The sequence below is a fragment of the Panthera tigris genome, chromosome B3, assembly GCF_018350195.1.
Source record: "Panthera tigris isolate Pti1 chromosome B3, P.tigris_Pti1_mat1.1, whole genome shotgun sequence".
NCBI classification, from domain to species: Eukaryota; Metazoa; Chordata; class Mammalia; order Carnivora; family Felidae; genus Panthera; species Panthera tigris.
Window position 1 is genome coordinate 64,079,093 of NC_056665.1, and position 24,848 is coordinate 64,103,940.

General features: G+C 45.6%; 1 protein-coding gene across 3 annotated transcripts in view; it reads left to right on the forward strand.

The window, feature by feature from the left end:
* RASGRP1 (RAS guanyl releasing protein 1) overlaps positions 1–24,848 on the forward strand; it is an 83,008-nt gene that overhangs the window by 36,114 nt on the left and 22,046 nt on the right. For all 3 annotated transcript variants that reach the window (XM_042989180.1, XM_042989181.1, XM_042989182.1), the window contains 5 exons: positions 10,993–11,098; positions 16,757–16,819; positions 17,788–17,919; positions 20,027–20,180; positions 24,251–24,424. In XM_042989180.1, coding sequence (XP_042845114.1) covers positions 10,993–11,098; positions 16,757–16,819; positions 17,788–17,919; positions 20,027–20,180; positions 24,251–24,424 — 629 coding nt within the window. The remainder of the gene's footprint in view (positions 1–10,992; positions 11,099–16,756; positions 16,820–17,787; positions 17,920–20,026; positions 20,181–24,250; positions 24,425–24,848) is intronic.

Here is a 24,848-nt window from a genome sequence, read left to right on the forward strand (position 1 = left end):
AAAGGCTCAAAATGTAACAGTCAAGAATGAAGCCATAGGAATGTGCTCCAGCGAGCAAGGGAAGAGTGCTGTCCCAGATTTTCCTCCCTGTTTTGTTTGCGTTTGTCTCTTTTTCTTTGTGTCCACTCCCCCTTTGCTGGCCTCTCTCCCGGCCACCTGCTGGCAGCTGTCTGTGTCCTCTGGGGAGCCAAGACAGGTCTCTGCCTGACACATCCCTGTGCTGCTGTGGTGGGGGAAGATGACTGCGTGAGCCAAGTAGGCTCTACTGACGGTAGCTCACCAAAGACTCAAACGGCAGCATAGCTACCCAGGCAGATAATTTGCTCCCAGGGATTTGGACCCAGAGAAGCAGCTGCATGCTGGGTTTGGTTGGTGCTATCTTCCAACAGTGGCTCACAGAGTTTGAGATCATGGTGTTGTCCCAGGGTCAGATCACGGGGGCCCACCCAGCACCTGTCACACCTCTCCCTCCCTGTTCTCTAGGTGCCAGCCCAGTTCCCCAGCTCCCATCTCAAGAACTGTGTGCAATCTGCAGAACTGACGAGGACAGCTTCCCTCAGCCCCCTTGTTCTTCAGACGTGACAGGTCCAGATTGAGGCAGCAATCTCCAGGGAAGGCCAGCTGTCTTGCTCAGCAGAGGCGACACAGCTAAGAGCTCTTTTTCACATTAGGCGATTCATGCACTTGGTTAGACATTTATAGATTGCAGTCGCTCATCCGAAAAATCTGGGTCATCTTTTACATAGAGCTTCACGCTTTGGAAGAAAAGCTGTGCCCAGGGAGGAACGTTCCTGCTGTTGGCTTGGCCAAGGGAGTGGAGAGAGCACCTGCTGCACCAGAGAGGGGGAGGCAGGCCGACACGGGAGGGCTGGGAGCTCCCAGGGGCCTTGGCATTTCCACCCACATGGCCGCTGGCTCACCAGGCATTCTGGGTTCTGGTTGTCCTAGCTAAATTGTGCCAGCAATAGCTGCCTTGTGTTGATGCCATGAAAAGTGGTAGGTTTGTTAGGCTCTCCAGGGTGATTGTTAGGGAATGTGTCGTGATTGTAGTGAGAAGGTTGGTCTGTATGGATGCAGGGCTTCTTGGACAGAGAAGCAGAAGTGGGGCTGCCGGTAAAGGAGTTAGCCTGGTAGCATGGATGGCCAAAAAGGTAGAGCTCTTCCCAATATAATCAGTCTTCACCCCATTCACCTAATCCCTGAAGAGACACTGGTGCCAAGGTAAGAGCCCTGGCTGGGGGCCAGAGGATCATTTCTGTCCAGGAGCCTCCACTCACCAGCACTGTGACCATGGCCAAGGCATGATTACCTTATTTCTTCATCTTTAAACTTGAGCCAACGGTTCCTGAGACAGCACAGAGTTGTGAAACTCCCATGTTCCACACAGGTGATTCTGTATGTGAAAACTAAGTGCTATAAAAACAAAGTATTGCTATTAGGTGTTGTCATCTGGGGAGACGAGCGCGGTTCTCCACTGGCTTCAGGGACAGCGTGTGTGTGTGTGTGTGTGTGTGTGTGTGTGTGTGTGTGTGTGTGTATGCATGCGTGTAAGTAGATGCTGTTCCACTTGAAATGCCTGCCACCCCCCCCCCCCCCAAATCCACAGCTCTGCCCCAACAGGATGGAAAGTAGGTAGAATGAAGGGATGGTGCACAGGTTCTTTTCCTTCACCAGGCATCTCCCTGGTTGGCCTCTCTGGGTCAGGAGTCGAGAGAGGCCTAATTAGACCAGATCCCCTTTATTGTAGAGGCTGCTGAGCCAGGTTTTCCCCTTCTCTGAGTCCCTCGCCTTGGCTGTCATCACCCCCCAGGGGTTGGGTGGGAGCAGAGAAAAGAGGTGAGCCTGACCAGCCTCTTCCCCACTTGGGTAATACTCTGCTTTTTAAAGGCCAGTTGCAGAAGTTTGAAATTGCAGGTCATGGTTCACTTGAGGCTTGTGTATTGTCTATGTCATGGCATTCCCCGACCATTGCAAATAAATAATTAAAAGCCAAATTCAACCAAGATACTCAGAGCTCCTGGACACTGTACTGGGCCACAGAATAGGAAATATTCTAACTAGTCCTACATCCTCGCACTCACAAGGCAGGCTCCATGCCTTTGGCCTGGGTGTGATATGCCAGGTTATCCCAGAGGGAGTAAGAGCAGGACTGGATTTACAAGGCACTGGGAGCCTCCCTTCTGCCACATCCTCACCTTACATTAAAATGTTTGTCCTGGGTTAGAGCACTAACCACTTCAAGAAATCGCTGCTGTGATGTAGATCTCTCTGAGAGGGTTCACCCTCCTCCACCCGAGGAGCTTCTTGATCTGGATTAACTGTTCATTCTGACACTAGGCGAGGCCCAGAAGGCATGAGGTGAGGAGTCAGGAGCACCTGATAGGAAGAAGTACAGCAGGACGCTGGGCAAGACCGATGGTGTCGACTTTGGGTCTGCTGCTAGAGTTTGCATCTGGCCAGAGCTGACTGCGAGCATCTCACCCCAGCTCCGCGCTCAGTGGCTTTGTGCTAGTAGCTTGGAATTGGCCGTAATGGGAGTATTTAGGTCATGGAAGTCTGCAAACACTACAAATCAGGGTCCCCCTCACCCCCAGGAGAGCTGGTCTCTAAACTCCCACCCGCGTACCGCTGGCAGTGGCCGTACTGATTGTCTCCCTCGCCCTGTGAAGTATGACTCCATCCTGGTAGATCACTCGCTTCCTCCTGCTTGTTCTCCTGCCCCCAGGCTTGAGGGGCTGGGGCACCAAAGCAAGAGCAAGGTGGTATCCGACACGTGTTGGAAGCTGTGCAACTGGTAGAAATTGTGAGAGTTGAAGGCACGCATCACCCTGTTCCTCCTTCATGTGCACTTGCTGCCCCAGTGGCAGCTTTTGGCACCAGAAAGCAAAACAAAACCAAGGACAATGACAAACTGTTAAGTTGTTTTTTCAGCTTGCTGATTTTTTTACCTTCTCCAAACAGGATTTAATGAATGTAATAGTCTTGCTGTCAAGTAGATTTTATTTCTTTAAAACATTTATGAAGTGTTACACTTCATAATTCTGTGTGTGTCTGTCAGCTTCTCCCTGGATCCATTCTTCTCATTTCTGGAGACACTGACTTCCATTAGCAGCTTCTGCCCTGCTCTGGGTTCTGGATTCACCTCTGCTGTCATGGTTTTCCATCCATAGTGTTCCCATTACCATTTTCTGGTCACTGGTTTTGACATACCTGTTACTTTGTGTTATGCCCCCAATGGTGACAGCTGGCCTACCTGTGATAAGCCAATTTCTGACCTTTTGTCTTTGGTCATGAGACTTCTGTGTCAAGAGATTTCTGTGGAAACCAAAACAAAGAGGAAGCAAAAACTCTGTTCTGCAGTTTCTCTGGGGTGGGCCATATTTTATGTCCATCTTGGAGCAAGTGATTTGTGCCTCATCCCCAGGTGAGCCTGTGCTGTAGGCAGGTCACCCCACTTGTCAGCAAGAAGCAGGGCCTGGAATGTGGCTGAGTACAGATTTACTCTCACGGGATTCTAATCATTAGGGAGTAGTTCGTTGCTATGAGAGGCAAATATTTAAGATTAAACCAAGGAAAGGAAGAAAAGAGTGTACAGAGTGATTGAGGGGCAAAGGACTGAACCATATGATCTCTTGAATAATCTCAAAGTTCTGGGTCACTTCACCACGGGTATCAAGATGCTTCCTGAACCATCATGAGTGGATGGGTCTCTGCTTCCTCTGAACTTTGCATCCTTCCGTGTGCTCTCTGTAAGAGCTTCGCCCTTAAGATCTACTGCCTGATATTATCATGTGTCTTGGGTATGTCTTATTCCCCAACCAGATTGTTGACTCCTTAATGACAAGGGGCTTCCTTAGAGCTCCTCAGCTTTCCTTTGGGATCTAAGATAGCACCTTGCACAGAGTAGATTACGGACCACTATTGGTTAATTGCATCAAAAATGTTTCCGGTTGAAGTAGAATGAAAAGTCACTATATGGAATAATTAGGGAGCCATATGCTTCCATTGGAAATGTGCAAGTAGATACTAGGTAACAAGTTACCTGTGGTGCTTTTAGGAAGAAACAATGCATGAGATAGAAGGTTGAGGTAGAAGATGTCAGAGGTCTTCTCCACCCTGAGATTCTGTGATTCCCTATAGTGTAGTCATGGCCGCCACTGAGTCTAATGATGGAAAATGGGTTTTTTGGTTCATAGACACACGACTTTCTGGAAGCCACATGGCTTTTCTTTTTTCACAGGTTGGGTGGGTCTTTAATATACCTCCCTAACAGCGTACGTTACTCCCCAAGTCTAGTGATAGATTATATAAGATTGACATTTTGTACCCACTGAGGTTTCAGCCCTTTAAAGAAGTCTCCCCTAAAGTGTTAGGAGGAGCAGATGGTACTGAGAAAATATGCACATTTTATTATGCATTGCACATTTTACTTATTAGAATTTTTAGTATGACACCCTGCATTTTTAAAAGCCTAAAGATGCAAACAAAATGAAATTATTCATTGAAATATTTAAATCAGCTTACAGCAATTATATCAAAATATCAAAATTAAATCTTGCAGTCTGGAAGGTAAATCCCCCTTGACCACCCACTTAGAAATCTGACTTTGAAAGGGAGGCGCTTCCTCTCAAAAAGGAAGAGGTGCTTGTTCTGTGAGATGAAGTCAGGAAGGGAATACATCCTTAATGAGGTCACACGGAGGCCGAAGATAGCGTTGGGGAGATGTGGTGGTAACGAGGGCAAGTGAACATGCAGAAATTCTCCTGGTGAAACAGAACCAAGAAGGGGGTTCTGGATGTAGATGTAGAGTTCTTCCTCCCTCACCCCATTCCTGCCTCTCTTTGCCAAGTGAGTCATCCCCTCCTGGCCTTACCATTTGCCAGCCTTCACTCCCACAGAGCCACAGTGGGGGGACGTCAGGGAACTCTGGAAGAGGGGCTACAAGGCAAAAGTGGAGAGTGAATATGGTTTTGAATCTTGGGTACAGCCCTCTTCTTACTGAAGGACAACTTTAATGATTAATATCAATCAGCCAAGACATGCAAGAGTTTTTCAGAAATCACCAGGAGTACAAAAGCTATTCTTCCAAATGTGCATTAATTCCAACCCTGTATCCCAGCAGCATCTCTTAGATTCAGCCCTGAGCACTGGAAGAGATCTTAAAGCTCATCTCCTTCAGCCCCCTCATTTAACCCTTGAATTCCCTGTCCTGACAAATGGCCGGGCAGCAGGCAGCTGAGTGTAGTGGAAAGAGCTGGAGTTCTAGAATCAAACAGACCTGGAGCCAGATCCTAACTCTTTTTCTCTTTGACCCAGAACAGATTACCTCATCTTTCTATACTACGATTTCCTCGGCTATAAGTTTTGAGCAATATTGCCAAATTATTTTCAGAATTAGAAATAACATCATGAAGGTGCTTAGCACAGCTCCTGGAATTGGTAGGACTTCAATAGATGATAGCTGCTATGCCAGTCAAAATGATGTAATCAAGTGTCCCTCTCCAGCCTCCTCGTGAATATCTCTGTGATGGGAGTGCTTCCGTTGTCGCAGTCCTGTTGGTTCGAACCTTCTGCTCCATGTGGTGCACAACCCTCTTTCTTTCTCATCCTCTTCTGGTTCATTCTCTCTGGTTCTGCCATTTGTGGCCACACAGAACAAATCTAAACCTTCTCCCACAAATAGTACCCCAGATATGTAAAGACAATCCTGGTATCCCTCCTTGATTTTCTCGGTGGCAGACCTAGTTAGCTCCTCGAATCCTTCCATAGGTCACTTGGTTTTGATCTCACCCAGGACACTTCTAAGCCCCTTCCCCCAATACGTGAGCATGCACGGAAAGATGCCGGCCAGCCACAAAGAACATAGCAAGCGTGTCTATACTGAAAAAGCCTGTGACTGTGTCTGTAGCTCCTGTGATATTCCAGTGCATACTCTACAAATATGTTTCAGTTCCCCTGCTTTTTACCCTAGTATTTGGAACATGACACTACTACCCTGGTGAGGAACGGAGCATTATAAAAACTATATTGTCAGATGCTGAACTGAAAAGTTATCCCCTCATAACTGTGGTAAGATGTGATTGCATTAGCCCCTTACCCCCATTTTCCACTTTCTCAGTGTCAGTGATATTTTTCACGAAACTTTAAGGTCCCTGCTCCTTCACTGGAGACCCCGCAATGTGACTTGCTGTGGCCAGCAGAATAAGGCAGAAGCGACAGCATGCCAGTTCCAAACCTAAGCTGAAGAGGCCTTCAGTATTTCCAGATGCCCTTTGGTGCCCTGCCGTCACCATGAAAGAACATACCGCAACTAGCCCACTGGTCCAGGGCAGCTGGGAGGTCTGCAGAACAGAGGCCCCCAGCAAAGCCCAGCCTCTATGTGCCGATCCCCTGTCCGCAGCCAATTCATAGCACTTGAGAAAAAATAATTGATTACTTTCTGAAGTCACTGAGCGTTGGGTGGTTTGTTATCTGGAATTTTTGTGGCAAGAGATAACCATTACAGAAGTTAAGCCAGAAAACAGAGAGAGGAAAACTAACCAGTTCCGTGTAGTTGCTGTACAAACACATTTGCCGTGAGCATTTTTACCACAAGCATTTTCACTGCATAACCAATCAGCTGAAACACAATTTTCCAAAAAAGATAAAATCACAAAAAAAAAACAGAAGAGGGACATTCATTAAAAACATGAAAAATGAATAACAAAATTAAAAACACTATTGCAAAATACAAAATGTTTGAGTACATTTAAACTATGTGTTGGCCATACTGTGCAAATAACTGAGTTTATTTTGTGTATTACATCTAAGCATAGTCTTCAAAGTCTTTCATTCATAGTATTATCCTTTTTTTTCTTTCTTTTGTTTGATTTGTCTTGTGGCTAAAATTTCTTCCTTCATTAAGAGAGGTATCCATTTCAAAATACTAGGATGCATACTTGTAGCTGAGATTTGTATTGCGTTTTGAAAGCCTTCTCCACTGTTGCTTGTCCTTGGCATATTGTCACATGTCCACTAGCAGACATTCCAAGTTTGGCTGGAAATTAGGTTCAAAACTCTGCCACTGTATAGACCATTATGAGGGCTAAGCTTTATAGCCTGTAAAATGGAAGTGCTGCATGAAGGAGAGATGAGGCCAAACTGTCCACCAGTTATTTTTTCAATGTTTGTTTGTTTATTTTTTGAGAGACAGAGTGCGAGCAGGGGAGGGACAGAGAGAGAGGGAGACACACAATCTGAAGGAGGCTCCAGGCTCCGAGCTGTCAGCACAGAGCCCAACGCAGGGCTCAAACTCGAAAACTGCGAGATCATGACCTGAGCCGAAGTCAGATGCTTAACCTACTGAGCCACCCAGGTGCCCTCTGGTTAGTTTTTTAAATCTTGTACGACAAAATGGCCTTAAAGACTATTAGTTTTGTGGCAAAAACACTTGTGGGCCAAGATGCTCGTGGTGAAAATGCCCAACATGATATTAACTCTTCCTCACTAAGTTGAGAAGAATTGATGAAAGAGTAACAGAACTATAACCAGCCTAACTGAATACTTCATAAAGATGATTTGCCAAGTTTTGTTTTTTTCTTTTTAAAGTTCATTTATTTTGGAGAGATGGGGAGAGAGTATGAGCAGGGCAATGGCAGAGAGAGGGAGAGAGAGAATCCCAAACAGGCTCCGTGCCATCATCAGTCCAATGCAGGGCTCGATCCCGCAAACCATGAGATCATTACCTGAGCTGAAATCAAGATTTGGATGCTCTGACTGAGCCACCCAGGTGCCCCAGTTTCTCAAGTTGTAACCTTGAGAAAACAAGTGTGTAGATTATGCATCTCATCAGCAAAATAGCTCATGACAAAGCAAACTGAATATCCAAAAACATGAAAAGTTAAGGGTTCTCCTGTTTGATACAGTTCACTCATTGACTCAACAACTATTTAATGAATACCTGCCATGTATCCTCCTTGTTCTAGGCCCTGGAAATATGGTCATGGGAAAAACAGACAGGGCTCAGGTCTCATGAAGCTTATATTTCTAGTGGAGACTCAGAAAATAACAAACAAAAAGATAACTTCTAATAATGGATGATAAGTGCTGTGCAGAATCTCAGGCAGGGGAATGGCCACCTCAGGTGGTTCAAGGAAGACCTCTCCAAGGATGTGATGTTGAAACTGAGACCCGAATGACATGAATAGGCCAAGAGAAAAAAAGACCACATTGCAGGAAATATCAAATGCAAAGGCCATAAGGTGCATGAATAATCTTGGAAGGTCTGCGGTGTAAATAGAGGGATGGAGAGGAGTGATGTGGTGTGAAATGAAGTGGGGGATAGTAGAACGGGGCAGAACATATGGAACTTCACTGGCTACAGCAAGGATTTTGTGTTTTGTTACAAGTGTAATGGAATCCATGAAAGTGTATGAAGGACATGACCTGGTTTATGGGTTTTAGGGGCTCACTCCTGGCGTGTGTGTGGAGAATGGATTATAGGGGGACAAGACGGGAAGCAGGGGGTCTTTTAGGTCACTCTTGGGTGATACTGGTGACATTTTGCAAGTAGAATTCAATACTTGCTGATGGATTGTGTGTGAGGGAAAGTGACAAATTAAGGATGACTCCTAGGTTTTCTGTTGGGGTAACTGAGTGTAGTTGGTGCTGTCATTTCCTGAGAGGAGGAGGAGGAGGAGGAATGGGCTGGGGGTGGGGGTAGAGAGAGAGAGAGAGGTCAAGAGTTTTGTTGGGATGAGTTAGTTAAGTTTGAAATTGGACGTCTGAGTAACTTTGCCAAGGAGGACGTTGGACATGTTAGTTTGGTACTCAGGCTACAGATAAGAGTTGGGCAGTCATCAGCAAACAGATGTGGGATTTTAGCCATAGGAATAGATGAGTTCACCTAGAAAAAAGTTAAAAAGTTAAAATTTTCAATTTAAAATTTAACAAGTTTCAAAATTTTTAAATTATTTTGAAAAGAAGTGGGAGGATTAAGCCACAGAGCGTGGTGACATTTAAATGCTCAGCAGAGGAAGAGGAGACAGAAGACGAGCGTGAGAGAGAAACTGAGACAGTGTGATGTCGTGGAAGCCAAGAGAAGCAAGTGTTCCGGGAAAGATGGTTGTCAACTTAGGTTGGGTTGGGCTGAATGCAACTTGACTCATAAAGTTAACATGAAGCCAGAGAAAGAAACTATTGGATTTGGTGACCCTGAGAATAAAATATTTAGTGGGAGGACGGAGATAAAAGTCAAAATGGGACGGTTGAAAATAAATGGCAGGTGAGAAATTGATGACAGGTTCTGCTACAAAGGGGAACAGAGAAACGGAGAAGTCTTAGAGGTGGTGAGAGCTTAAGGTTTTGTTTCATTTTGTTTTAAATAGGAGATTGGGGCAAGGCGGGGGTAATGTTTAAATGCCATGGGTAAGTAAGGCAGGAGAGAGAGAAGAGTTGAGAATGCAGGAGAGAAAGTGGGCGAAGGCAGGATCATCACCCTAGAGAACGGAGGAGACCCCAGGCATGGTGGAAACCATGACCTCTGCGAGGCCTCTCATGGAAATGGGAGGGCAGGCAGTGAGAGTAAGAGCATGCGCACGAATTGGCGGGGTTGGTGAGGGGAAGGTAAGTGATCATGTCCATTCACTCATATTTTCTCAGTGAACTGTGACTTCAGGTCATCATTTGAGGATGAGCCAGGACTTTCTGAATCCTGAGCCCAATGTCCTTCATTTATCATTTGGTGCCCTCAGAGAGATGAAATGGCAGGGCAAGTCGTGTCTGTTCTTCCATCTGATACTGTGCCCAGAATCATTCAAGTTCCCGTCAGAGAAGCGAATTCATGTGGTTTGTTTAAATGAAAGCACTCAAACGAAGGAACTCCTCACAGAGATGAGGATGCTGTTAAGGGACGCTGCACCCAGGCTGTCAACAACCACAAGTTACCCCCCACCCCCATCGCCACCACCTAGGGCCACAGGGTCAAGGAAGATTAAAAGTGTTAGATCCAATGAGAGCTGGAGTCATGGGGAAGTGGCCAGCCAGTGTGGTCATTCATTGAAGAGGCCTATAGCTGCTATCAGGGAAGTAGCGCCAAAGCAGAGAGGGGATGAGAGAGAAATATCTTGAGTCCTCCCCCCTCCCATCTGTTGCTGATGCTTCCCCATGGCTGAACCCAACTGGAAGCTGGCTGGCAAGGGTTATGCAATCCATGGTGAAGGACAGAGAATAGATCTGGCCGCAAATAACCAACACTTCAGGCCACAGCTGTTGAAAAGATTTTGAAAACCACTCCAAGGGGAGTATTTACACCCAATGCCATGTATAGAATGCATCTCGTTATTTGGTTCCTGCTGAGACTTGGAAAACCTAGCTAGCCATGATCTTTGAAGTGAACCATCATGGATACTTGTAACCCACCCATAAATCTCCAAATGTAATGTTTGTCCATAGTCTTCCTCCTTTATTTTCATCCAGAGGCATATTGCTCTAAAACTAGGAAAGCTTGTTCAGGGCCCCTCACTGGCGTGAATACCTTCCAAGGCCATGGGAGAGCCACAGTCATGTATTCTTGCCATCGTGTGTTCTTGTCAATTTTACAAAAGTAGTATGTTTAACTGTAATCTGTTAAGACTGTGTTTTTTCACTCTGACCCTAGAAAGGCCCCCCCCCATTATATGCACTTTAGGCCCCACAAAACTTGTATCTGCTTCTGCTTCCAACAGAGGCTCAAGGATACAGTGCAAATTTTATCCCTTTCCCAAAATTCTCCCATCTTTCAGGTGGGGTGGTTAAAGAACATCAAAATGGACAATTTGGGAAGCGGGGAATGCAGCAGAAGGGTAAGAAGCAGAGAAGGGAGGGGTGTGCAGTGCTCAAATCGGGAGAAGAGCACTGTGTGGAGCACCCCCTCTCTGGCCGTCCACCTTCAAGTGACGGAGGGTTGTCACGTGTCCCGCAGGGGACTCATTTCTCATGGGGGCCTCGCTCAGATGCTGCTCTTTATGCTTTCAGATGCAGATGGAAACCTGTGTCGAAGTAACCAACTGTTGCAAGTCATGCTGGCCATGCACCGAATTATCATTTCCTCTGCTGAACTGCTCCAGAAAGTTGTCACCCTATATCCTTTAGCACAGTAGCTGATGGTCCCCAAGCGGGATTCATTCAAAAGTATTTCAAATCTTGAGATTTGAAATTTGCTTTCATGTTGATTGGTTTGGAATAACCCTGAGTGGTAAATGGGTCCAAATGTCCTTTGAGAGGTATGGGGTTTGTCTGTGTGTCTTGGGTGTCCGCGTGCACACGCACACGTATGTGTCACTTCTGTTGGGTGGGGCAGTGTTAGCAATGCTGATTTCTCTGGCAAGTAGTCAAAGCAATGGGCAAACACAGTGGTCTTCAGCGTGTCTGGCTAGTAAAAATACGTGTCCTATAGGTTAGTAAGAATCCCTGTTCATCCTGTGCAAACTGACGGGGGGGTGCAGTCATAACTCAGATGAGAAACTGGCTTTCCTGTCCAATTCCTCAATTTTCCCCAGGTTCTGGAAAGAGCTGCACGACACCCCAGTAGCTGGAGTCTGCTGGTGCTTCTGCTTCAGGCACAGATGGCTCTCAGCCCAGCAAACCTGGCTGGATTTTAACTGTCTTATGGGGTGCAAAGCGAGTAGGGTGGAGAAGGAGCCTGCCCTCTCCTGCTCGCGGAGCACAGTGTAAGCTGTGGCTGTAGTTGGGGTGAGACCGTTGAGCACCTGAAGCCCGGGTCCCTGGCACTGAGTCACGAGTGGTGGCTCTTCTGATCCTTTACCCCTCCCCTGACCCCCCTCCCATTTCATCTCATGGCACACCAGAAGGTAAAAGCCACCAGAAGAGACTGAATCTCTTCTATAACCCTACTTATAAATCTTTACGTTTCAGATCAAAGGAGATGTTTCCAGCAGCATTCCAAGGGAAGAGCATTGGGAGGGGTCTCTGTAATAAGAGGTGCAGGTCGTAAGTGGGTGTCTGGTCTGCAGAGAATTTTTAAACCGTCATAAAGCTGACTCACAGTCTTCTGACTTTTTGTTAACTCCACGTACCAACAGTTCTAAACAGTATCAGTGATTAAAAACTCCTCAGTGAAACACTTGTTGGTCTAGGGACTCAATTGTGCCCCTGGCTGTCCCACCCCCCAAAGGGGGGCAACCCTCTCCCCTCCCCCTGGTCTCTCCCACCCCCCAAAGGTTTGACCCCTCACCCCTGTCCCTTTCCTCCACTTTCACCTCTGCCTCCTCAATGGCACCTGCCCCTCAGCCTAAAACGCATTCAAGTCTCCCCAACCTAAAAATAAACTTCTCAGCCCTGCCTTCCCTCTGTTCCATTGTTAGGGTTAGAAATTTGATGCACAAATGTCTTAAAATAGTCTGCACTCACTATCTCCAATCTCTCAACTCCCACTCACTCCTTAACTGAGCCTGGGCCCCCACCCGTGCTCAGACTTTCCTCTGATGTCACCAGTGGCCTCCTGGTGGCACCAGTGGCCTCCTGGTGGCTAAGGCCAGGGGCTCTTTTCTGTCCTTGCTTACTCCGGGCTTTGTGGACAGTCTCCTGCTTCTCCAAACCCTTTCCCGCAGGGCTCCCAGGCGGTGCCCCCTGGCTCTCCTCCTTCCTGAGCCGCCCCTCCTCTGACTTCCCATCTGGCACCTTCTCTGAGCACATCTTAAATAAGGGGACAGTGTCCTGGTTTACTTCTCACTCTACCTCCTTCCTGGGTGATTCCCCACCAGGCTCTCCACCTCCATCCTTTGGTGCCATGGACTTTCAAATCTATATTTCTTTAACCCAAGCCATTTTGTAAAAAATATCTGGACTAATTTGTCCTGCCAACACTTGGATCTTAATATGCTCAAGCCTTAATTCGTTTTCTCACCAGCTTCATCTCCAACTACTGCCCATTAATTCTGCTCTGACACCTGCATTTTCAGTTTCAGTTTCAGTGCATGGTGTCATCGCCCATCCAATCGCCCCAACCAGAAACCTCAGAAGCACACTTGACTCCTCCCTGCCTTTCACCTCCTACAGAGTCCACTACTCAGTCCCAGGGCTTCTCCTTCAGAAATGACTCTTAGCTGTTTTCTTCTCTCCCCCTGCCCCGCCCCCCCCGCCACTCAGGGCTTCATGTGGGCCTCCATCTTCTCTCCTAGGCCCCTCTCTGGGACTGCTGTTCTCCCCCACGTGCCAGTTCACAAGCCACCTTGGACGTTACTTTCCGGAGAAGCACGTCACATAAGCCCGTTGCTCCAGAGCCCCTGTAGGCTGCACGGGTAACGCCCCACTCCTCAGCTGCAGGACAAGGCCTCCACAGTCTGAGTCGGGGTGTCCGTTCAGCCCCACCCTGCAGCTCTCCCAGAAGCCCTTTCTTCCCGACCTGGAACTGCTCAGTACACCTGTGCCTGGGATGCCTTTGCCTCCCTCATTGCCTAGCAAGCAGACTCTTTCAGGATCCTTCTGTGAAGTCTTTCCTGACCTTTTCAGGCCTCCACACACCCCTCCCTTTTAAAGATACATCTAGTGTTTTTAAATAATGCTTTGAAAATCTAATTCCTGTGACTTTAGTTTTGTATTGCTAAAGTCATTGTGTCTCACCTCTCTGGTCCGGATATAACCTGCCTTGAAATGCTTTCCATCCGTGACTGCAAAAAGTGTGAGGTATTTCTATTCTGTTAGCTAAGTAAATTGACCTACCAAGACTTCTGAGTTTTGCCAGTGTGATACATATGTGCTCTGATCTTTATAGATGACTGTTTCAAGTCGATTGCTGAAACTTTGCGTCTAGCTGCTGTTTGATTTGTGTTAGTAATATAGGAAGTTGCAAAGGTACTAAAAATTAATTTGATTACAAGTCAACTTAAGAAAAATATATAAATTTTTAACATATATTAAAAATATATATGCTGTAACTTATCCACTTACATGTCTCCTCTACTAATCTGTGTGTCCATCGACATCAGGAACCAAAGCTTATTTATCTTTGTTTCTCTAGAACTTAGCTCAGGGACCATCTCATGATTGGACACAACAAATGTTGCCTTACCATTCATGAAAAACATTGGATACTCTTTCTATATTGGGACTTTTAGGTGAAAAACTCAAGCTTTGCTCAGGTCTGGGGTGGTGGAAGAGATTCTAAGAAGGGAATATGAAATAAGACTGCCTACAATTGAAACCCAGGTTAAACACTGGAGGCAGAATGATTTTCTCTTCATGTGTCTGTCTCTGTTTTCTGACCTGGGAGTAATAGAATTATTAGTTAAATAAGCTAAGGGTTTCCTGTTGTTTCCTGATTTTTCACTGTTAAAAAAAAAAAAAAAAAGATTGGGATTTTGAAACATGCTTTGAATGGCTCAAATGCCTGAAAAGTACAGTCAGAACTGTACTGTACTTCATAGTCCTGGTACCAGCTGTGAAGAGAAGGAAAATGCGTGGAGCCTGAAGCTTCCAGCAAACAATGACCTTAAGCCTTGCAAGGCAGACAGACCCCTGAGCCTCTTTTACTGGCCTGCATATACTGGGTGTTCCCCTTCTCTCCCAAAGGGAGAAAGCGGGTGCTCTGCCTCACTTCAGGGCTGCCTTCGCTATGGTTTAGGGGCTCTGATGAGCGGGGAGGTTCTGCCCTTAAGATGGGGGCCCTGCCTGCCTGCCCTCTGCATGCGGAGCACCCGCATGCACACTGACCGGTTCACACAGGTTCTGCCCCGCCCTCGGCCCTCATCCACAGGGATGGATGGTCAAAGGGAGGGAAGGACAGGGAGTGACTGGGAGGAAGAAAAGTCCATAGTAAAGGGCACCATGTTGATTTATAGATCTACTTGGTTGTTTTAAAGGAGAAGTATGTTTTCTCTGCCTTCCCCATTAGAAAGGAAGACAAAAATTTCGAGAAGTACATCAAGTAATAGAAGTATAGAACCTGAGACCTATTGATCTGGAATGTGCCTTGTGCTTGAATCTCTTGGCACTGAAGGCAGACATTTCCTCAGCAGTGCAGCATAAGAAATGTAAAGTCATTCTGGTTCACTCTTAACTTTTATGCCCAAAGAAAGGCAGTCATCAAAGCCTTTTATTGCATGCAGTTTGCTGGTTTCCTGGGGTTTTTATTTTTATTGTCCATGTTGTTATGCATGTGGGTTTTTGTGTTTTGTTTTTGTTTTGGTGCTTCTGAAGACAGATTTTATAGGCAGTGAATCTATTAAAATTTAGTTTTTAAATTCAAGTCATTTTGTTAAAAGTACAAATTTTACAACCATAGCTCTTCTTTAGGGATTCAGGTTTAGCTTGCAAATATTATTCTTTCTATAAGCCTAACATGTTTCACCAAGCATTTTTAAGGGACCTTGAAAAATGTTTGGTTAATTTGAATAATGGTAATTAAGTACTTCCAATGGTTTTAAACTACAATTATGAATTTTAAATTTTGGATTATTTTTAAATACTTAAGATGCCTTCCTGAATTCTAAATGGTTTTTATAATAGTACATTGAAGTTATAAACAGTTACCATTATTTTAGAAGTTCCAAAACTATGATTAAACTTAGTAAGATTTCAGTTTAAAAGCACAAGTCTAAAGCACTTAATTATATATTCCAAATCAAAGTTTCAAGACTATCGTTCTAATATGCTCTAAAATATTATAGGGAGACAAAATCCCCAAATGCTCAGATTCCTTCCTAATCAAAAAACACTAATCCTAAGATGTGGACTTTCCCTTTTCTGTATTTACGTGTGAATTTTTCAGAGGTTTAGGATGCACATTCCCACTGAAGGAAGACCACTGTGTCCCATTGAGATCTCTGCCATCTTACTCACTGGCCTCCTCACTGGACTACTCCTACTGCACTCCCAGTAGGGCCTGGGAATTACCGAACCCTGTATTGCAGTTACGGTGGCACAGTTTTTAACAGGGAAAGAAGGCATCGCCTTGCGGGGGCGCACAGTGCACATACCAGCCTGATTCCTCAGTCTGTCGACCAAACATGGTAGATCCACCTAGGTTCACCATTGGATTGGATTTTGCATTTCTTTGGCTCATAAAAGAAATATTCTTCCCATGTATTTCTAAAGACCTGCAAACTTAATGGGATCTTACTATTCTTTGATATTCTTAGGATGGCACCCTTCTCATGGAATATTCCGAATGCCATGGATCCTTAAACGTGATCAATGATTGTATTTTGGATTGTTCACATGGCTTTGTCTGACTTGCCATCACAACTTACGAGGTCCATCTACTGAGCCCCTTAGGCGCATATGTTACCATTTTTCACATTACTGCTTTTAATTATCATGACAATATATCTGAATATTCATTCCCCTTCTAACTTAGAGCACAAATTGTTTATCCATTACTGGAATCACTTTAAAAGAGAGGGGATCCTCTTTTTAAGTTGTTTCAGTGGGAGTCCTCATCTCTTGGGCATGGGCAGGAGGCCTTTTGCCCCTTCACTTCATAGAGGCCACTTGTGCTGGGACCTTTCCACGCTGTTGGCTTCCCACTTCTCCTTCTGCAAAGGACTTCTCCTCCTTTCCACAAGCCATTTCAGTGTGGGCTACATGGAAGGTCACCACTGTCACCCTTCCAAGGTGATAATATGCAGACAGCTGCACACATCAAGTTGGTTTTTATCCTATGGCCAGAAAGAGAAGAAAACATCTGGGAGTGGGGGTAGTTTTAGCAAATACTTCCACAGATAAGAAGTTGTTTGGTTTCTGTAACAGAGGCTTTTATTTCCCTTAACCACAGCCCTACCTATAAGGATGCCTTGGCAAAGAATTCGCCAGGGCTTTGCCTGAAGATCTGCTATTTTGTAAGGTAATGTTTGTGGGTGCAGTTCGGACTTGTGGAGCGGGCGGAAATGAAAGACTGAAGCAAGGGGTGTTAGTTTTTTCCTTGTGCTCCCCACCTATCCTGTCCTGTCCATACATCACCTCTGGGAGACTGGAAAGGGCAGTGCTGCGTGCTGGAGATCCCTTATTGGAGCAGTGTTTTTCTAGCATGGCTGAGCTTTACTATTTCATACCAGCCTTTTCTTCAGTCTCATAGCATTTTGATATCAAATGGCAGTAGGGAGAGATACAGAGATAAGGAAGGATCTCTTCTCTTTTTCATTTTTATTTCTAATTATAAAAGTAACACAGGTCATATTAGAGCATTTTGAAAATACAGAAGAGAGGGTAACTTTAGTAATAGTTATTCATATCCCACCCCACATTTTGGGATATTTCCTCTGTCCTTTTTCTAAGCAGATTTTTTTTTAACATAGCTGAGATCAAAATACATATAGAATTTTGTGTCCTATATTTTTCACTTGACTTCATATCATAGGAATCTTCTTCCGTCATTAAAAACTTTTTGTAGACAGTATTTTTAATGGCCATATAATATTGTGAGATCTGATAGAGTGTAACTTACATGTGCACTACCCTGTCTTTGGACATTTGGTCTGTCTGTAGCTGTGCTCCTTCTAATTATCTGTGATACACATGCTTGTGCCTAAATCTTTGTCATGGCTTTTTCTGTTATGATTCGCCCCTCCTATCACAGCATGCCGGTGTGCAGGGGCAGAGGACTGCCAGCAGGTGGTTTTCTTCCCATCCCCCACCCCCTCATATTCTGTATATAGAATATATATTCTGTGTTCCCAGGCATGTAGAAGGACAGGCCAGCCTCTGTGTCTTCCTCATTCCTCTTCATGGGGAAGAACCCACCAAAGCACGAGTCCTCGGCTGCAGTTTTGGATTGTTTTTTTTTTTTTTTTTTTTTTAACTCCCACCTTTTAGGTACTGGATAACAGAATTCTGGATCATGTTTAAAATGGATGCCAGCTTGACACACACCATGGAGGAGTTCCAGGAACTGGTGAAGGCCAACGGGGAGGAGCTACACCGCCGTCTGATTGACACGACCCAGATGTGAGTGTCCGGGTTCGGGCTCGCCTTTCCAAACCACCCCCCCTTCTGTGCTGCCTCTGACAGCTGCTCTTGGCCCACTCGGAGAAGCCCCTCACACAGGCTCAGATTGCATCTGATCGGCTGAAAAGTGAAAAGACTGACATTTAATAGGAAAGCAGATAAAGCTATATAAGTGACTAATATCCAAGAGCAGAAGAAAAAAAAAGTCCCAGTGGAAAAGAAATCAGGTAGCAAGGTACTGACTAAAATGCACCCAGGTCCTGAGAAACTGAAAGCACCTGCCTAAGCTTCCTCAGCAGCACATGCCTCAGGTGTGGGCCCTTGTCAGTGAGGAAGGGGCGGTGCAAAAATGCATTGAGGGTTTCTAACCTGTACGGGTGTCCACGACAGACGCTTAGACTTGCAGAGATGGGAAGGCTCACAGGAATATTTCAGATCATACCTTGGATTTCCTATCTATGAGACTGCCCCACTCTGGAAGCAGGAGAGCCTTTCCTAAGTCAGGGAGAGGACCATGCACACACACACTGCTTGCTAAGGTTTTCTCAGTATGGCCACTTTGTTTTGGAATAATACACATCCCTGGAATATAGACTTCTAGGATTGAAGCATATTCTGGAGATCATTTCATCCAACACCCCAGGAAATGGAGGCTTGGCAAGGTCATTTGGGGTCACACAGTTAGTGGCAGAGCCGAAGCAGGACTGTGACAGCCCTGGCAATGTGCTATCCCATAGCCACACAGAAATGACTTCAGAATCACATTTCACAGCCCCAAATATTTTTCTGTATGCCAGTTTGGATTCTCTGTACTTCTCTGCTTAGAATTTACAACTTGAAAGATAAAATTTCAAAGAGTGGTGCCTTGGTGGCTCAGTCGGTTAAGTGTCAGACTTCGGCTCAGGTCATGATCTCACAGTTCCTGGGTTCGAACCCCACGCTGGGCTCTGTGCTGTCAGTGCAGAGACTGCTTCAGACCCTCTGTCTCCCTCTCTGCCCCTGCCCCACTCACACACTCTCTCTCTCAAAAATAAATAAATTTTTAAAAAACTTAAAAACAAAATTTTTTAATATAAAATAAAATTTCAAAGTAACAGTGTTCTCTTTTTAAAGTTATAGAACCTGGGGCACAGGGCAGTTCTCACACCCCAGTGTCTTCATCCCAGTATGTACCTAGCTGGCTTTTTTCTACCAGGATTTCCCACAGTAAGTTCTTTGGGAAGTAGTCAGTAGGATAGTGCCTGACTAGATCTGCTTGAGAGGTAGTGAGTGAAGCTTCCCTTTTGCAGCACATCTCACCCTGTAACGTGTTCATTAGCCAACGGGGCTACAGAATCTGTAGCATTTCCCAGACTCATTTGAGCACAGAACCCTTTGTCAAGAGACAGGGTGCTCCTAAATACCAGTTTGGGAAACACAGATGTTCACCCTGCTGCCTCTCAAAATATGGCTGCTTCCTTCTGCTAAATTAGGGAAATTGAAACACACCGATCGATTATAAGAAATTATAAGAATTACAAGAAAATGTAGGGATTGGGGGGGCACTCTAGGGTTAGGTAGGCTTCCTTGGTCATTGCAGTGGCTGGGAATATCTGAGGGAAATGCCACAAGTCTGCTCAGAGTGACCACACATTCGTGCACGATTCCCTGAAGCACAGCTTCTCATCTCTGTGGTTCTCTGCGCTCTCCTGGCACCAAAGCTGAGATCTCCAACCCAAAGAGAGAGTCCCCATCACCGTCAGGAGAACGAAGGGATACATGGAGGGCATGGAGACAGCAGACATGCCAGGGCACAAAGGAAAGCAAGGATGAAAGGCCAGGAAACTGTGACCAATGCCCGAGACTGTCTTTCCCACGGCCTTAAAGTAGACACATTCTACCCAGTTCCCCTTGACATGTTCAGAAGGTTTGTTGAAAACAAGCAAGGCTTTCCTTGTTGATGCCCTAGAAAAAAAAGTTGATTTGAGAAAAGTATTAATGCTTTGTTTTGGTCGAAGACCGTTCGCTAACGGTGCTTTGTATATTCTTGTAGATTTACTCGAATTAAAAAATAATTCTGACTTACTCTTTTTCCCCATCTTCTCCCTTTCATGTTTGCCCCCAAAAGCAATGCCCGTGACTGGTCCAGGAAACTGACTCAAAGGATAAAATCAAACACCAGCAAGAAGCGTAAAGTCTCCCTGCTCTTTGACCACCTGGAACCAGAAGAGTTATCCGAGCACCTCACGTACCTTGAGTTCAAGTCCTTCCGGAGGATATCCGTATGTACCCAAGGGGCAGGAGGAAAACTTCCCTGTGCTATTTCAGAAAATAAGCAGAGCAATTCAGCAGCTCATCTGCCATCTAACCCTGGAGTCCCTCCACCCCTCCAAAGCTCAGGCTTTCCCATCAGACTTTGTAGTCTGGAAAACGAGTACACTAGAAATTTCTTTGTTTCTCCGCCGTGTTCCTCAACTCCTGTCCTCCATGCCATCCCACCACTCACTCAGGTGACAGTTCTGTGGGCACAGGTGACACCCTACATGCATACAGACAAGTATACACACGCACACGCGCGCGCACACACACACACACCTTACCCTTGATAACCATTAGGCTTCCAGATTTTTATTTTTTTTATTTTTTTATTTTTTTATTTTTTTGCATGGAAATATGTTTATTTGAACTATACTTACAGCAGTGGGACATTATATAAGATAATTGTGTATGCTGTAAAGCTTGTATATCCATACAAAAAAAAATCCGTGCAACTATTTGTGGGATAATAAGTGGATACCACTTTAAATTTTCCTTCAAAAAAAAAAAATGAGGATATGTCCTTACAGAGTTTGATTCTAGGATAGGCTTTGAATAGCTCTGGGAAATCCTGAAATAAAGTATATACTAATTTTCTAGCCCAGAATATAGCCGAGTTCTTGACAGAGTGCTGACAGGGCCCAGCAGTCACCCATGATTCTAGAGATAAACCATGCTGACCCAAACCTTGCTCCTTAAAACTCCCTATGTGATACCAAAGAATGCTGGCTCTGTACAAGAGAACTTGTCGGCATGTCAGATGCCAACAGACCCTCGTTGGCCAGTATGCTTTCCTGAGAAAGGACACCTGTCGTCCACTCGGCGTCCACCCCTGCCAAAAGACAGTCTTCAACTTTGCTCTAAAAATACAGACTACCTAGTTGCCGGATGCATTTCTTAGAATGACCTGTGTTCCCCAGATGAGGGGACGGCCTGCTCAGAAAGTGGCCTAAACAAGGTCACTCGGCCTGTTAGTCAGACCAGGCCACATGACTCTTTGTCACTCAGCGCCAACTTATTGAGCCTGCTTGTGTCTGGAAGGAGAACTATAAACCAAGTTACAGAGTTATTTCATCTTTTCCCCCATGCTGTTGACATCGTCCCGTTTACACACAGCTGAGCGGCCATTCAGCCAGCCCCCCAACTCCCATGTGGAGACAAGCCTCCAAGCACTGATTCACTGGCAAACCAACCCCCGCCCCCCACCCCCACAGAACCACAGGCCCTGACTGGGAAGCTCCTCCCGGGGAGTTTCTATTTGGCAGTGCCTCCCATGTCACAGGGAGGGACACTGAAAAGAGCCATTTATCACACGGGGAATCTGAGCTGTGCCAGGCCCCAGCTGGCGCGGTGGCTCCAGCAGTTCTCTGGGATGTCTGCACGATGCCAGTGCTCAGACCGGCAGAGGCGGAAGAAACTGCTGTTGAACTAGGACTCTGATCTAGTGCTCTGCCCGAGTTGGGACCACGTTCTATTTGCAAATGAAAACATCAGTTTAAATTTTTATTTCTTCGGGGTGGCATGATGCCTTCACAGAAGAGGACTTGGGGGATTTTGTTTTACCTACACAGTTCTAAGCAGTTTTCCCAAACAGTAGTGTCCCTCCAACATAGAGGTGGAGGGAAATTTCTCTCTGCTATGAACTGAGTGTCATTTGCTATTTCCTGCTTATTATAGTACTTATGACAGTACTACTTATATTTAAAAACAAGTGGATTCAGTGTTATAGAGAAAAGGGTATATGAATGTATTCACTGGAATGAGTCATGGGAACTTTGTCTCAGAACCAGTAAGATTGCTTATGTGTCCCTCTTTTGTTCTTTCATGGATTGATTGATTGATTTAGAAAGGGGGAGGGGGAGCCCATGGGGGAAGGGCAGAGAGAGAGAGAGAATCCTACGCAGGCCCCACAGCTCTCAGTGCAGAGCACTGCGCGGGACTCAAACTCACAAACCCTGATATCATGACCTGAGCCAAAACCGAGAGTCAGACGCTTAACTGACTGAGCCATCTGGGTGCCCCAACTTATGTGTCCATCTTGAGTACTTTTGGTCTGCTCTTATTTTTCCACCCATCAGCAATCACAGCACAGCAAAATGGGGCTCAGCTAATTTGCATGTATTTGGTTTAGGTTATGAGTTTTTCTCATCAGTGTATTGCTTACAAGTCAGGCAGGACTACGGTTCGTCTACTGAAGTAACAACCCCCCACCCCCACCCCGCCCAATCTTAGTGGTTTAACAAGGCAAGTTTATTTTTTACTGACAGTAGAAGGCTAACGTGGGTCAGCAGGGCCTCTGCGGATCCCAGTCACTCAGGGACCCAGAAGTAGGAGGCTTCATCTTGACACGAATTTCTGCCATCTCTGTGCCATTGGAAAGGCAACGCGGCACATCATTCACTGGCTCTTATATCTTTCCCTCAAAAGCCCCATCACTTGCACCCAATGTTCTCCTGGCTAAACCGTGTCACATCTGATTTCAAAGGGGAATTCAGAAGCAGAGAGCTCAACATCCCTGGGAAACCGCACCAAAAGCTTCCACAGGCCTGCTAGAGCAGAGTAGACGACTCGTCCCTCGTGGTCATACTATCTGAACAGAGGATGGTTTGCGATAGGGACAAGATAGCTGCAATCATTGCTTAGACAGCGATCTCCTGACACATTTCCAGTTTCACATAAGCTGTTCACCATCAGCCATAGTCCGTACCTTTGTCCACTTGGAAAACTGTGGTCACTATGTTGTAATAGCTAAGCAGGTTTCATGTACCCCACTCATGTGGCCTCTGCCTGAGCTGGTGAGTTGAAGGAAATCCAAACAGGTTTGTTTCAGCATGAGGTTAATAATTACCCTGTCAGTAGCACCTCACGTGTGCAGCGCTCTGAAAAGGTAAAGAGCTTTCACACATTGTTGTGTTCATTAACAATTCCGTGACCTGGATAGGTCAGATTTTATTCTCCCATCTTTTTAAGATGGTTGTTTATTTTTGAGAGGGAATGAGAGCATGAGCAGGGAAGGGGCAGAGAGAGAGGGAGAGGATCCGAAGCAGGCTCTGTGCTGACAGCAGAGAGTGTAATGCAGGGCTCACACTCACAAACTGTGAGATCATGACCTGAGCCGAAGTCAGACGCTCAACCAACTGAGCCACCAGGCACCCCTATTATCCCATTTTTAAGTTAAGAAACAGTTGGGGGTGCAGGGGAGAGAGAAAAAGATTTTTGTGAGAGGATTATCTGCTCGTCCCCTTAATTTCAGCAACAGAGTTGGAACTAGTACAGATCTTACTCAAGTTGAAAATATCGTTACCTCGAAATGCATGTAATACATCTAAGCTGTCAGCATCATAGCTCGGCCTAGCCTACCTTAAATGTACTTGGAACACTTACATTAGCCTACACTTGGGCAAAATCTGATGCAAAGCCTATTTGTAATAAAATGTTGAATATCTGCTGTAGTTTATTGAATACTGAAAGTAGAAAACACTGGTTATGAGTACAGATGGTTGTAAGCAGATCAGTTGTTTACCCTCCTGATCACACGGCTGCCTGGGAGCTGCAGCTCGCTGCCCAGCATCACAAGTTTTGTACTGCATATGGCTAGTCTGGGAAAAGGTCCAGATTCAAAATTCAAAGTATGGTTTCTTGCGAATGCATATGGCTTTTGCAACATTGTACAATAAAAAAAAAAAAAAAATCCTAAATCAAACCATTCTAGGCAGGGACTGTCTATACTGAGATTTCTGTTCTATATTCTTTAGAATTTAGAAGGGACACAATCAGTAGCTACTTAAATACAGTATTTGGGTTAACTAGTGTGTGTACACATCCACTTATGCCTGATGACTTTTGATGGAGAGAGGCCATGCTGTGGGTAGAGTAAGAAACATTTCCTTCCCACCATTCTCATCAGCCAAGTGGAAGACATGCAAGGAGAAGACGAGAGCTCCCCTGTCCCGTAGAATCAACTGAGCAGAGGTGATGTGCCCCTCGGATCTCCCAGAATACCAGAGGCAGTCCTGATAGATTTCTTTTTCCCCAGTTCTCCGATTATCAGAATTACCTTGTGAACAGTTGCGTGAAGGAGAACCCCACCATGGAGCGGTCCATTGCCCTGTGTAACGGCATCTCCCAGTGGGTACAGCTGATGGTTCTCAGCCGCCCCACCCCACAGCTCCGGGCAGAAGTCTTCATCAAGTTCATCCAGGTGGCTCAGGTGAGTGATTAGAGTTAAGAATTTTGGCTTGGGCAATGAGCTAAAGTATCCCCTCTTTCCTCCAACCTAGTCTATCAATTAGGGCTGCTTTCCTCTCCTAAAGCATGGTGGAGTTTATGTGCCTTGAACTGTTCCCAGATTTAGATATGATAATTGTCTCTTTCCCACATAAGGGCAGTATGGTGAGGACCATACATACTATCTCAGGGATCAGGATACAGTTTTAGATCTGTTTAGATCTTTTAACATCTGATTTCAGAAGATGCTTACCAGCCTGTATTGTTGCCCCCAGTCTGGCCCACACAGCAAAGGGAAATTTTCCAGGATTTCCTGGAGCTGGACCACCTCAGTTCTTAGGTCTTTGAGCCCATATCGTGTCGAATGGCTGCGTTTAATGTCTGAAGGCAGAGTTTAAGCATTTGAT